Source organism: Ictalurus punctatus, chromosome 26 (assembly GCF_001660625.3).
Source record: "Ictalurus punctatus breed USDA103 chromosome 26, Coco_2.0, whole genome shotgun sequence".
Taxonomy (NCBI): domain Eukaryota; kingdom Metazoa; phylum Chordata; class Actinopteri; order Siluriformes; family Ictaluridae; genus Ictalurus; species Ictalurus punctatus.
In genome coordinates this window covers 11,335,804-11,351,460 of record NC_030441.2, presented here as the reverse complement: position 1 = coordinate 11,351,460, position 15,657 = coordinate 11,335,804, and the positions used below count along the sequence as shown (strand labels likewise).

At 34.5% G+C, this 15,657-nt stretch overlaps 1 protein-coding gene across 2 annotated transcripts in view; it reads right to left on the bottom strand.

The window, feature by feature from the left end:
* Positions 1 to 1,120: 1,120 nt before the first annotated feature.
* The window catches only part of LOC108258286 (VPS10 domain-containing receptor SorCS1), a 243,204-nt gene continuing 228,667 nt past the window's right edge, over positions 1,121 to 15,657 (bottom strand). The window contains exons 23-27 of one of the 2 annotated variants that reach the window (XR_006981095.2): positions 14,355 to 14,489; positions 9,483 to 9,582; positions 8,402 to 8,507; positions 7,357 to 7,519; positions 1,121 to 4,829 (exon numbers count right to left, since the gene is read on the bottom strand). Coding sequence is in view for 1 of the 2 variants with exons in the window: in XM_017456818.3 (XP_017312307.1) it covers positions 4,765 to 4,829; positions 7,357 to 7,523; positions 8,402 to 8,507; positions 9,483 to 9,582; positions 14,355 to 14,489 (573 nt within the window). In the remaining variant the exon portion in view is untranslated. Of the gene's footprint in view, positions 4,830 to 7,356; positions 7,524 to 8,401; positions 8,508 to 9,482; positions 9,583 to 14,354; positions 14,490 to 15,657 lie in introns of both variants that reach the window. The other variant, XM_017456818.3, reaches the window with a different exon arrangement.

Here is a 15,657-nt window from a genome sequence, read left to right as displayed (position 1 = left end):
TTTTGGGGTAGGTGTAAGGAAACCAGAGAACCCAGAGGAAACTCAAATGGAGAACCTCTTTTGGTTATTTTAGTACAAGTCACCTCTTTTGAATCTCTTAATAACCTTAATGTTTTCCTTAAGAGAAAGTTTTCTATGCCTCTCGTCTTTCTTGTTACTGAATTGCACCAGTGTTTCATCATTTTGGGACCCAGTTTGCGGATTGCTGTTATTTATCATGATGGAAATTCATAATCTGAATATTATGCAACAAGTGATAAACACAACATTTGGACTGATGCGATAGAGTCATATGTATAGTCAGTGGCTTATAGTGGTACACCATTGTCATCTAGCACAAGTTAATTTAATTAGTGTCAGGGTTTTTTTCACCACTTGAACAGAGGAAAATCTGGATTAATAACCATTCATCATTTCATGACTTTAGCTGGGTTATACTTTTTCTGTGGCCGAATCTCAAAAGGCATAGACTGCAGGAAATACAATGAACGTACCCTATACCCTATGTATTACGCATATAGAGTGAATAAAAAGCCATGTAGGGCCTGGATGTTGTTGAAAAGAGCTCAAATAAATTGTGCAAGTATTGTGTAAGAATGATTTCAACCAGCAATTTTAATAATATATTTGTGCATCAGTTGCATTTATAACATCATAAAGATATTTAATACACTTTAGTCACACTGATGTTTCATGTGTAAAAACAACACGTTGTAGAAGCACTTTGTAACTATTATTCTGGGTGTGAGGCTGAACCTGATTTTATTGTTAGCAATAACAACAAACCAATTAACCGAGCATATTGAAACTGGAATTCATTTCTGTAATGAAATTATGTAAAATTTCAAATGAGCATTAATGTTCAAAAGAAACACAATGTCCACACAATAATGAATGATGCTTAATTTTTCTTTATCTATAGGTTGTAGAATACTTCAGCAAATTACATAGTGTACGTGTGTGTGTGGTTTTTTTTTTTGTATGTGTGTACGTGTGTGTATATATATATATATATATATATATATATATATATATATATATATATATATATATATATATATATATATATATATATATATATATATATATAACAAATATTGTAATAAAACCAAAACACAACTCTACCCCACTGAATAATATTATTGTAAATGCAACAAACTAAAAATAATCGCATGACACTTAACTGAGACTGAAAAAGATAAACCAGTATACAATGAATTTTGCTTAATTTATATAAAAACTTAGTACAGTAATAAATCTTTCGTTTTCTACAAAAATAATCTTGCTACCTCTTGAGAGGGGAGTGGACTCTTGTTTTCTGTTCCTGTTAGAAAACTGATCATAAATTGCAGTGCCAATTTGTATGACGCTATGACTTTCCTTGTAGTCAATAGGCTATACTTTGTTCCTCTGTTGGAAATAAATGAATTAAATTTAAGAATTGTACATCTGTGGATATACAATGCAGTCTCATACAAAAATAAATTAGGTATTGTAATGCGTGAGAGAAAATTTGTTTGATTTCACATGATTGAAAGCAAAAGAAAAGTCACGACCTCTAATTCCACTACAAACAAAGTCGAGAAGCTTTCAGAATTGAATTATGCTGTAGGCTGTTATTTAGTGGATATTTAGAGAAATCCTGTAATAGGAATTTATAGTCGACAACATACAGTCATCCAACATACAGTTTAGCAGCTTGTTTTGAGATGCACCTTTCTCAACTGTGTTTAATACAGCAGGTGTGTTTCTTGTCGGTACTGTCACAGTGTGTGAGCTGAACACAGTAGAGCTAATATTATTAATCAAGGTTGCCAGGTCTCAGCAAAATGTCCAGTCAACTATAACCCATATACCAAATGAAAGCCCTGAAAGTAACACAACAAATTTGTAACTGTGTAGGAAATAAGGTCACTATGCTGCACACTTGTTTCTGATGTACAAACGTTATCCACTCTTTATAATCCCTCTTTGCAATATATCTTACTATAGAAATGGTTCTGTATATCATAGACACATTGTCTAAACATACTCTTTGCCTTTGATTTGAGGTAACCTATTCAATGCTATTAGATTACTTGCTATAAAACAAGATTGCTGTAAAACAAGAAGAACCTTCTACTTCAAAATCTTGGCAGCCATGGAGATTATGCCAAACCCAATTTGTCATAAAAAAAAAAAAAAAAACTGTGAGCCTGGCAACCCTGTCATTAACAATCCTGTCTGCTGCTCCTCTGGCAGTGAAAATGTTCATACCGTGAGCATGATTCCTTCCCCAGTGGGCTACTTTTAGCGCTTGTTGCAGTTCAAATTTTTGACCACTAGGCATATTAATGATGCTATGGAGTTAAATGGGGCAGTAAGTATGCTGTCCCATGATTGGATCTAGAAAGGTGAGCAAATCCCATTGAACACTGCCTTATATCTGCCATCATAAGAGTATTTCAACAGATTTTGTATGAAGTTGTGAATGAGGACTTTATGAAGATTAATGTATGTTGAATGACTGATCTATAATTCCATGCAGAAATATTTCCAAAATGTGGGTACATAACAGAAAAAACCCCACTAATAAACAAATAAACATTGCCTATTTAATGATCTACACTCTCATTTGCACACAAATACAAAAACCTGTAATAAAAATTATAATACAAAAAATAGATTCTGATATAATAAGTTCTGATATGAGTAAAAAAAAAATGAATAAGCTTATTTTGATTTGCAATAAATAAAAACCGTTAAAAACCATATGATCAGTTACTGTTATGGGTTTGATGAGCTGTTGCACCCTTTCATACGTCATTCATATGAAATAAAACAAATATCCCTCATTCATTAGAACTCCAAAAATGTGTTTGTTTTTTGGGTTTTTTTTTTGCAAATCAAGAGACATTGTAGTTGGCTGGATTTAGCATTTTTTTTTTTTTTTTTTTTTTTTTGGGTAAAACATAAGCTTAGCTTTTGTGATGTTATCTGTTTAAATGACCTTAAAATGTGGGTCAAACCATTTTCTCAAATGAAGGCAAATCAATAAATGAAACGGAGTATTACAAAACAGTATTAAACATATGCTGTTGTCTGTAATGTGCGTGTGGCTCAGATTAGTATCCGTTTGCTGGTGTTTCTTGCATGGCCTTTTACCTTTCAGGCATTTCATCAATACGTAGGATAACTATCTCACAAGCTTATTATGAGTGTCATTGTCCTACAGCTCCTGTTAAAGACAATCAGATCACATAGCTTTTATACATGATGGCATTATGTTCTATTCCAAGATCCAGGATGTAATGGAATTAACAAAAAACTAAAGGAAATAACATAAATTCTTTTCTAAACATGCAGCCCGTTTGAACTCCGTTCAGTAATAAAAATGTTATCCACTTACATTCATCGGTTTATAGAATTAGAGAAAGAAGTGGTAATTAATTTTTGAGTGGTTTTAAAGCACTCCAAGAGAGACAGGAAAAAAAACAAGAAATCTTTTTTTTTATTCTACTGTTAAAGTACACTGAAAACTGGTATAGACCTATAGTAAGATAATTTATGATGCTAAGATATTACACTGTTATTTCTAACACAGTCTGTATAACAGTACATTGCTGAAACAAGACAAAATCAGAGATTTACACTGAGGTGAAAAAGTTCATTAATATCAAATTACTTTGATATAAAATCCTTTTCCATGTTCACCATACACACGTAAATTCTTAACAAAAATGGGGAATATTACTACCATTACAAAATAATAATAATAATAATAATAATAATAATAAGCAGTATATTAATATACTGCTTAGAAGCAAGAGGAATGTATCCTAATATTAAATATTAATACACATATACTCACTATATACTCAAATATAGTGTAAATTTCCCTTTTGGTGTGAACTGAAAGCAATAATGAAAAAGTGCATGATTCATATTATTCTGTTGAATGGGATTGTGAATTTTTGCATTTCAGCATTTCACTATTTTACTGAAGATCTGAGAAAAATTTAAGAGAAAAGGAAACTAATATTTAAAAAGATCAGTAATGAAATGCAGTAAATTTGGGTTTTGAAAAATAAATATGTTGTGCATAATGATATTTCATGCTCTCTTAGGGAGTGCATAGTCTTATGTACAGTGTTTAGTTAAAAAATAATAATTCTTTTCAACTCTACAACTTTATTCCAATTTGATCCAAATCTTGAACCATATTGAATCTAAATATAGAAAGAAAGGCTGATGATAATAATAATAATAATAATAATAATAATAATAATAATATCAATATTGAAAAGTTTATATGTTGGATAAGGTTCTATACAAAATGTAGGTCTTAATGTACCATGTGCAGAATGTACCATAAATTATAATTGTAATCAAATTAAATTGAATTTAAATCTCTCGCATTTGTATTGAATATACTGACAGACAGATAAATATTTACCACTTCATTATACCAATTCATTGTAAAGTAATACAGTAAAGTAAATGGATGTAAAAGCATTATTTTTCTTTGCTTTTTTTCCACCCTTTTTTATTATAATACATGCTGGCCTTTCTGTATGATTGTGTATGTACTGATCATTTCTTATAAATAAACATCATTAAAAATTTTCTCTTATTCGACATACGTATAAAAAACCTGTACACAGTTTTTGTCTGGTATTCACAAAGCACAGTAACGTGTCAATGTCCAACATGCACAGGTATAAAGCTTAAAACCTTTTTGTGATTGGATGGTCAATGTCCCTTTGCAGTGGCGGTCTGGAAAAGTCAGACGTCGATGTAGACAGGAGGTTCTGTTGAAATTCTGACACGTGGATGAGGTTTAATGCATTCTGCATTCAGAGAGGACAGAAAAAAAACAAGAGGAGCAGGAAAAGCTGTTACTGGTTTTAGGGACTAGAGTGAAATTTACAATTTATGGCATGCTGAAATTAATGTACCATTAATCAAACATTTATTTGCTCCAACATCACTCTATCAAATTGATTATATATTTATATTCACTAAAGAAAAATAATGGACATGTTTCTTTTTTAATTTTCCTCCAATCTTTTTGCCCAATTTGGTCACCTTGTCAATTTTCCCACCCACTAGCCATTTAGACAGCTACCAACTGTGGGGAGTGAATGCTAACATGTTCTGCCTCCAAGACATGTGAAACCAGTCAAACGCATGTTTCTGAACTCTTGTTAATGCTATGTTTATGCAACCCACTCAGAAGAAAGTACTATCTGCCCTCTTCCACATACATAATCTCACAAACATCTATGATTGGTTCGAGTTGCTGTGATTAAAATAGGACGGAGAGTATGCTATCCCACCAATTTTGCGGTCAATTTTGCGGTCAATTTTGCATCCCCGGCCATGGATGGATATGGCATTGTCGAGATTCGAATTTGCAATCTACCAAAGATTGAGCAAACATTTTTAAGCTAAAAGGTGTGATAGTTTTTTATTCCTTAATTGTACAAATATCTTGGAAGATATGTAAAACATAATAATAAATAATGGTTTGATCCATGACATTAGCAAAAGTGTGGTTGAAAAAACTCGTTTGGAAAACTGACTCCTGGTCTAGAATGCTTATTTGAGGGAAGTGGTAGCTCACTGGTTAAGATGTTGGCCTAATGATTGGAAGGTCATGAGTCCCATAACCAGCAACCTGCCACTGCTGACTCCTTGAGCAAGGTCCTTCACCCTCAACTGCTCAGTTGTTTAAATGAGATAATTGTCACTCTGGATAAGGGTGTTTGCCAAAAACCTGTAAATTTGTATTTGGATGGGCCTCCTGTCAGTCATTTTATAGACACTCTATAGGGCAGTCTAGGTCATGGGGGCAGAGCTTCATGAACATGGGTGGGAAAGTCTCATACAGATAAAACTATTCCTTATTGACTGCAAACAGGCATGTGGTTTCTAATCCTAATAAAGTTGATTACAACTGTTTGGGCACTCTTAGGCCATAATGAAGAACACAGCGTTGATTGAGTACTATTGTAATTTGCTAATTGGATAAATCAAACACACAACTAGCGGATATTTACAAAGAATAATTGTGTGATTTAAGTCACATGCAAAGTAGGGATAGAAAACAACATGTAAATGAGGTTGTGTTTGTGTTAATTGTTCTCAATTGGCACAACAAGTACGGATCTCGAAGAGACTCCCTGAACCTGAAGTAAAACAGCAATTGAAGGTGGTAAAACAAAAGCAGGGAAACATGAACATGCATTTTGTTAATAAGGTAAAAATGAATGAAAACCTTTTCAAAGGCACTGTTTAAATGCAGCCAGCATCAGAATTGCGAACGTGTGGTAAATATCCAATGTCAAACCAAAATAACAGCAGCAATGAGTCATCAATTTGAGAAACATTCTGATTGTTGTGAGACACTAAGACATAATGTAGATAAACACACTGCTTATTAAGGATTAGTAAATGTTTTTTTTTGTATTGAGCCAATGGAAACTGCAAATTGGTTTCTGCAAATTGAATACCTGTCTTTGGGTTGTCTTAACACAATGTTCCCAAAGTGACTTTCAGGCTACAGCTACTAATTGTATCTATCTGCATGGACACTAGTCTGGATTTTCACATAATCCTAAATCAAAGGGTATTTTACTGGCATGACAGTCCCAACAGTCCCTTTTCACAGGTTATAATGTTAGCAAAAAAATTAATTAATTTGGTGGGCCTTTATGCTACAGTGTCTTCCCTCTGCTTAAGCCACATTTTCGAAGTCTGCTACAGATTCACTCATGCAAGATGTATCCTGGATTGTACCATTCCTGAAAATTTAGTTCTCTGTATGAATGTCCAAGAAACCGAACATTTTATTCTGTTACTCTTTTTCATCGATTTGAGGCTTTTCATTCTGTTGTGGCTTTGGTGTGCTCATTTTAATTGGTAGGTTCACACAGTTTGCTGGCAAGGCTCAGCAATATCAGATTAACTTCATCTTAACTCTCATCTTTTCCATTCACTTTCCAATTTACCCATGCATTTTAAAAATAGATTCATGACTCAAAAATACACAGAGCCTCTGAATCAGTTGCACAGCTATTCTCCTTCCATTTAAATAAGGAATAATACAAATGGATGGATGGATGGATGGATGGATGGATGGATAATACAAAAACCTGGCATACTGTTATAGGAAAATAATCAATGATGGGTTGATGTAATGTGATGAAAGTGGTACCAGGAAGTGGTGGTGGATCATATTTCAAAGGAGTCTTGATGATGATCTATACCAAATGTGAATTATGACTGTCCCAATTGTGTCAAACTGTTTACAATAAAAGCAACAACAACAAAATATTGCAGTGGCATATATTTGAAATGTGAACCTGTACACACCAATGGTATTGACGTTGAACTCTGTGTCCAGAGACTCCGGCGAGGTGGGAAGCTCTCTCTGAGAGCTGCTGCTCGGCTCGCTCTCTATCGGGCTCGCTGGGCTCCGGATCATTTCTTGCTCTTTTTCGTTCTGCATCGCTGCATAGAGGTGGAGGCCTGGGATCTTCCTTGAGGAAAGAGTTACAATGAGATGTGCGGTGAAGGCAAATGACTGCAAAAGTGACAAAAAGTGGAGAGGGAGTTAGCCAGAGGATGAGTGGAGACTGAATGTTAAGGAAAGCAGTTTTATAACCATCTTTAGGAATATGACCTAATCATTGTAATAGAATACAATTCTTCTAAGTATTATTAATTTCCAGAGTTGTACAATACTTGATTAATCTTTATAAATACACAGAGACCATCAAGTTCTTGGGAGCTGACTGAGCTGTATGAGTTCAGTTTTACACTAACACACTCTTAAAAAGCTTTTTTTTATTATTATTATTTTATTTAATCCATGCTGTACACCCCCCCACCCCCCCACCCCCACCATGCTAGATCTTTCTTATTGACCCCTGCTGCTCTTGTCTCTCCTTTCTGAGAGGCGTAATCATTTAACATTTTATAAAGGTCAACTCCCAAGGCCTAAATATTGATAATGTCTATAGCACTGACTGACATTTCTGATTGGTGGCTAGCACAGAGACAAAATGAATCTTCTGGATGCCTTCCAGGGAACATGGCTGAGAAATATCACTCAGCACTTGATGGAGTGTCTCTGGCTATCATACTGAACTGACAACAGAGGGTCAGTCTGTCTGGAGAAATTCATTTGACATTACAATAAATAAATATATGTATAATATAATAAATAAATAAATAATGACTCCTGTTATCACAGAGTAGCTCAACTTCCTCTCACATAATGACCCAACTAGAATAGATAAAGGCTGTACTTATATAAATGATGACGGTGCATTACTAATCTTTGCATAGGCAAAAAAAGCATAAAATTTGACCCATTTCATAATTAAGCAGGATCAGATATGAATGTGCACTTTACCTTTTGAATTTATAGATGAGGAACACTGCTAAACCCACTACTACCACTGAGAGAAGCATGAGCATGGCTGAGCTGCTGTGATTCTCACTGGTGTCCACTAGGGGAGCTGGGAGAAAAGATACCACAACACATCAACAGCAATGGCCAAAGGCTGGAGTTCATGTGAATCGGGTCATCAGAAAATCTGAACGTTAAGCACTATACACCCTATCCTTAGCCATTTATAATCTTTTATACCTGTGAGAAATACCTGGTGCAATTGTTAGTCCATATGTCTGTTTGCTAAATGAACGGGTTTGCTAAAGTTTTGCATTATTCCTGGAATAGCTCTATAACCACATGGCAAACATATAGTCTGGTTCAGTGTTTTGAGTGTTCAGGCATAAATCAGATAACACATTGCATGTCATATATACACTCACCAATCATTTTATTAGGAACACCTGTAAACTTGCTCATGCAATTATTCAATCAGCCAGTCAGTCAGTCTGGCCATTATCCTCTGTCCTCTCTCCAAAAAAGATCACCAGTTTCTGAAATATTCAAACCAGGCTATCTAGCACCTGCAACCATTCCAACCTTGTTAAATTCACTGAGATATTTGATGTGAACATTATCTGAAGCTATTGACCTATATCTGCATGATTTTATGCATTCTATTTCTGCCAAATGACAACATATTGGATAATTGCATAAACGAACAGGCACCCTGTCCAGGGTCTCTGGACTAGTGCCACCTATTGCCCCATGTTCCCTGGGAAAGGCTTCAGGTTCTCCACGACCCAGTAAGATAAGCGGTAAAGAAAATGGATGGATGGATGAATGAGCAGGTGTTCCTATTCCTAAGTGTCTGGTGACTGTACATTATATCACTACATCAATATCACATTATATGCTAATATTTTTTGTATAAGAATTATATATTCAATAATCCACTAAAATCTTTGAGCATCAATAATTAATTATTGAGCATCAAGAATGCTTAATTCAGAGGGAAAATTAACTCAATGTCCTTACACAGCACAATAAACAATAATTATCTAATTAGTTTGGATTTTTTCATTGAAAGTCAATTACTGACCTGCAGATAAATGTGCAGCGTAGACTGTGATCTGAACTCCTGGTCTTAATGTGAACTGAACCTGGTTCTGGTTCAGCGCATTCAAAACCAACTCTGAGAGCTAGAGGGAAGAAAAATCACAATTTATCCAATGGAGCATACTGGATAAATGGATAATTGCAAGTTAAATCTCAAATCGTTAGAATAGGGCTGAAAAATCCACACAGGTACATGCCAGATGAAAAAAAAAAAAGATAGATCTTGCATCTTAAAGGGTTCTCACGTTTGTCCCAAGGGTTTTCAAGCAGATACCCTTTAAAAAAGCTAGAATGATTAATCCTCCAAAGAACCCTGAAAGCACACTTTATGTGCAACATATGTGATGTTGTTGGGAAAAAATGCCCTGTTGTTGCACTGTTATATCATATAAGTATGGATATGGATTTGCTTCATGGATATGGATATAAATTTTACTTCACCATTTAAAGTAATAAATTAAACAAACAAACACATATATGTAAGATTATCATATCCTCATTTTTGGGGGGCAATTTTACCCCTTGTTAGAGTTAATATATCTCTTCAGTGCAGAGACTTCATTTACAAGGCATTGTTTATTGGCTCCAAGTTTGAAGCCTGCAACCTCAGCCTGCATCAAAAATGGCAATAATATATGTATGACAATAATATATAGCAGTTTGAGTTGAAATATGACATCTTTACTGTGAAGACCAACCACATTTGGAAAAACGGAACATCTCAGCAGACATCACAATGCCTTTAGACATAAATCAAGCATATAACCCTGAAGGTGAAATAAAGATATACGAGATGGGAGGGATCTCATTTATGTCTAATATCTCTGTCTCTCACGAATACACACACACACACAGTTCACAGCTGACAATCAAATGTGTGTTCAACCAAATCCTGACAACTGAGATTAACTGTAATGTCTCATCCAAAAAGGAGACCTTTAAAAAATAAAAAATAAAATAAAATCACAGAATTTTCATTACAATGCTTTTTGCTAGGCGGAGCAGACTCCAATCTATTCTGACCTTTCTCAAAGGCCAAAAGTTGAAGGAAGTACAATGTATAATTATTTATGCCTTCCAAGGGGTTCTTTTGTTCTTTCGTCTTTCCAGCCTTCATTAATTTTGTTTGCTTCATTTACCAAATGAATCCTGAAGTCAAACTCTATTCACTATCCATCTCTCTTTACACTTCCAATTAAAATTCAGATCAATCTTTGCATATTGTTTTTCCCTGTGTATGGGCTTATGTTTTTTTGCTATTAGGCTGCTTTCAATATTACAACCTCATATTTAAAATGTAATCCATTGAGGAGCAGCAGTAATGTGGGTGGAATGTGGACGCATAAAAAAGCACTGCCACTGGCATTTATTATTTTATTTTTTTAACATTGGAGTCTTTCAAAAGTAAAAAAAAAAAAAAAGAAAAAGAAAAAAAAAGAAAAAAAGCTCAAATTTAGAAGGTCACACAGCCTCAAGTGCTTTTTTTTTTCTTCAAAAAATCTCCTTACCAACCAGCATAGAGCACATTAAAAGTCCTGTGACTTTCTGTTATGTGCAACGGCTTTCCAGTCATGACACACACCTCTAAACCAGACTCTCGAGCAAAACTAGAACTCTCACTTGCAAAACTATCAAGCATACTGAAAGAGTTTATTTTCTCTCCCAGTTTTGTTCCCCTGGTTTTGTATGGAATTAAATTTGTATTGAACATAAGAAACGTTTCCAAAGAAACGCACAAAAATAAAGAGAAAGAAAAAAAAACAAAACACACACTCTGAAACCCAAAACAGCGAACTCAGTGGTCTACAAATAAACAGCATTCTTTGTCAACAGTTTTCTAAGCTTCTTTTTCGCTAATCATGGTTTATGAATCTGCTGCCTGAATTTTCGTTTACGCTTTAAAATTTTCATTCATGTTTCACAAGCTTACGTTCACCATTCTGGCACAAATCTCATGTGTGGGCAGGTCTAACAGCGATTTAATCTCATTGGCTAGTGAGATTTGGATCAACAGCTTCCTGATCAGGAAGTAGAGACTTCACACTTTTGGACATCATTCTGAATGTGGTTCCTCTGTATAGTTGTAATGTTTGTATTTTGAAGTGGAAATTACTAAGCAAATTACTTGGCATATTAGTTCCCAAGTAATATTTGAGGTATATATATATATATATATATATATATATATATATATATATATATATATTAGTTGAGCTCTCAGGAGCGGCACGGAGCGGCGTTGTCATCGTCATCATCCTCCACTTCTTTAGCTGGACACTCGAGCTAAGTCGATCCAAATCTCACTAGCCAATGAGAGTAAATTGCTGATAAGCCCTGCCCACACGTGGAGTTTGTGCCAGAATGGCAAACTTAGAAGTTATGCGGAGCATAAATGAAAATTTGAAAGTGTAAAAGAAAACTCTAGTAGCACATTCATAAACCATGATTAGCGAAAACGAAGCTTAGAAAACTGTTAACAAAGAATGCTTTTTATTTGTTACATTTTTGCCACTAAGCTCACTGTTTTCAGTTTCAGAGTGTTTTTCTTCTCTAATTGTATATTTTTATAAAAAAAAATGTTTGAAAAGTTAATATTTTTGGCAGAAATTTAATTCCATAGTTTTGTTGGATTTTAAATGTAAAAATGTTACACTCACTATCTTCGCTGCTCATCTTAACCTGAAATGTTTTGCAACTTTTCATATCTCAAGCAAATTTGAAATCAAGAGAACAGATGTGTTTGGTTTGAAGTTTTTCTTATATAAGGTTTTAAAGCTTTTTACTATACAAGGTACATTTCTGACATACTGCTGGTGTGGTTTTAGTGCTGCACTAGTACACAATTGGTCTTTCTGGATGCTTTTCTGGTGTTATTGGTCCTTTTATAAAGTGGGATTTTAACACGAAAGATGAATGGAAATTGAAGATGAAGCGTCTCTGAAGACGGGCTAGGAATTAATTTTGGGAAGAATGAGGAAATGTACTAAATAACATCACTATGATCAGTGTTATACAATTAAATAGATAAGTACGACATATCAAACAACATTTCCATATTAATAATGTTGCCATAAAAATAATACCAGTTAAAATTATTAAAATAAGATTTTTCTTATAAAACCAGATCTACCCTTCTTTTTCTCCTCCTGCAGTTAACCTTGTCTACTTCATCAGTTTCTCACATTTGCTGCTTGCACTCAATAAAATCCGATTAAACAAACAAAGTGATGCATTAATTTGATGCCTGAGGGTGAAAAAAAAGGACTCACTGTTTATCTTTTATCAACATAATTACTGCATGATTACTGCACAAAACCCTGCTATCTGACATGTATATAATCAACTGTGCTGAATGTGTATTATATGAAACATTTACAAACAGCATTAGGAACTGTTATTAAATATTTTGGTAGTGGGTTAAAGCCTTGAAATCGCCTGGTCAAAATGCTACATAGTATAACTGTCGATACTAAATCTAAACTGTATCTATAGTCTATACAATTTATATGTGCTCTCAGTAAGCTTGAGTTTTAATTTTCCTGAAAGTTTTATTCACTGATCTGTAGTAAAATATAAAGATAACATTGCATGACTATAATAGTATTTCATAGGCTTTGCTATATGGCCTGGACCTCAAGAATGTAAAGACTGATGAGGTCTGTGAAATCCTGGATCCATTCCAGCATCAGCATGCTTCAGCTGCATAATAGGGATGTTCTCATTATGTCAGACACTGACCTGAATTCACATAACATCACCATATAATTGAGTTTCACAAAGAGTTTTTTTCCCCCTTAATCACAGAGAGCTTGGCATCATCTACAGCTTACTCTGTTGTGGAGACTCCTTTTTTCATTTGTGAAGGTCTTTACTCATTGGAGGAATGAAACTGCTATGTATTGCCTTCTGTCACTAATTAACTGTCCATAAGGGGGAAAAGCCCTAAATAAAAAAAAAATAAACCCTGGGTTGCTAAAAAAATTTCTATATACAAATATAGACAATATAAACAAATGTTTAAAAAAGGGGGGTCTTATATAATACAGTATATCTCAATATAAAATATTTAATTATGAATAAGACAAATAAATATGAACTATTTGAACTGTTCTGAGAGTGTGAGGCATAACATATGAACATATTTAAACATATTTATTTTTAATATACATCCATCCATCCATTTATGTTGAGATTCTATGTATCACATTCTGCCCCAAAATGAATTTCCCCTTTTTGGGAATAAATTTGAATGGGAAGTATAACTTTTAAGTCACAGTACATTTCATCCTGTTGTCATTCTTAGTGGAATCAATCTTAAAACAATGACAAGCACAAACCATGTCACTGCATGCAAAATAACATAAATGTCTAACATAAATGAACCAGTATGTCATTGTGTTTCTCCTCAAACTATTCTTTCGAACAGGTTGCTATGTGTAACTGTGTGTGTCTGTATATGGAATAGATTATTGCTGAGAGCTCTGTGGGCCAACACTGACATCTGCTGGAGGAAGCCAGAAACTCTTTCACATCAACTCCCTACTATTGGTCTGGATTTAAAATCAAGATCCTGGAATGACAAAAAATCCTAGTCTATTTGAGCAAGAGTAAGAACGAATCAATACAGTATAAGGATCAGATATATGTTTCAGGATGAGCAGAGGTTATGATGAAGATGAGACCAAAACCATTTAATGTAAATAAATGCAGATAAAAATGAACTGGATATTGGATTAAAATTTTGATTGGATTCGGCTACTCTTTACTTTGAGGTGCTCTTTACATTTATAGTGAAAATAAATAACCTTAGCCCACATTTTTTCAGTGGATAAAAGCAAAGTGTATTTGTGGATACCTGGTCTAAATGTGTTATTATTTTGTCCGCTTTGCCCTCTGTTAGCTCTTTATCCGGGAGCAGGAAGAATTCAGCGGCAGTGGGCAGTCCTGGCAAAACAGTGACCAACAGATGCTCTGGATTCACTCCAGTCACCTAGAAAACAGACATGGCGACAATGTGTAAAATACCTCAATAATAAATCAAAAGGCACATTAGTGGAGGAATTGTCCTTGTGTATGTGAGACATGTGAAAGTGAACTTTACAGTATTTGTGGCCTTGGGTATCATTGAGTATATTGGTGTTGGGAATGGTTGGGATTTTTTTCTATAATCCTGACAGCACCTGCAGAATTTCTAATTTATCACACCTACTTCCTCAAAAAGAACTTCTATACAATCCTGGCTGCTCTCTCAGAAATGCTGACTAATCCTGGCAGCTTCCTCAGAAATTCTCACCAATTCTGGCAGCTCCCCACAACATTCTGACCATTCCTGCCAGCTCCCTGCAACCTACCTTGGGAACTTCCCCAGAAATTCTGACTTCTGATCTTACTTTGACCCCATTGAGACACTGATAAACCTCTTCTGCTCACACAGTAAATCTGACCAATTCCATCAACTTGGGTACATCATAAACTACTAAAGTATGTCTATATAGTACACCATAGACACTATATAAGTAGTGATAATGATACACCATAATGTTAAAATTGACATTAGTTTCAGGTCAAATAACAAGGTTAAAGTGTGTTGTCCTTCTGCAAGGCCCCATGTGGTCTATGAAAACTCATTAGCCACATTATGACTCCAGTGAAGTGGAGCACACATATGGCGAACATGACTACTGTAGTTTGAGCTAAACAACTTTTTTCTTTTTCACTGCAACCAGTAGATGCATTCATGCATATTAGAAGATCCTGGATTTTTGTGTGGTAGCATTGTGGGCCATTGCCACCAGCTGTATCTTTTGAGTTTGTAGCAAAAGGATTGCTCATAATATTTCTTGAACTGTATTATTTTGAGCTGATATATCTTTATATGAGCAAAATAAATTATTTATAGAAATTGACCTGAAAAAGCCCTTCACGTGCTTTCCTGTGGTATGTGAGAAATAGAACATGATGGAATGTGCTGTTATAGGGAAATAAAATTCAACATAAAGATGGTGGTGATGCTGAAAGCAAAAGCAGAGTTACTATTACCACCTCAAAGTTGATTATTTAAATAACACATCCTGAAGTGTTTTACACATCTTATATCACAGAAATTTGCCAACAACTGCCATTTTTTATTTAATATCAAGCAACATATTTTACCTTTA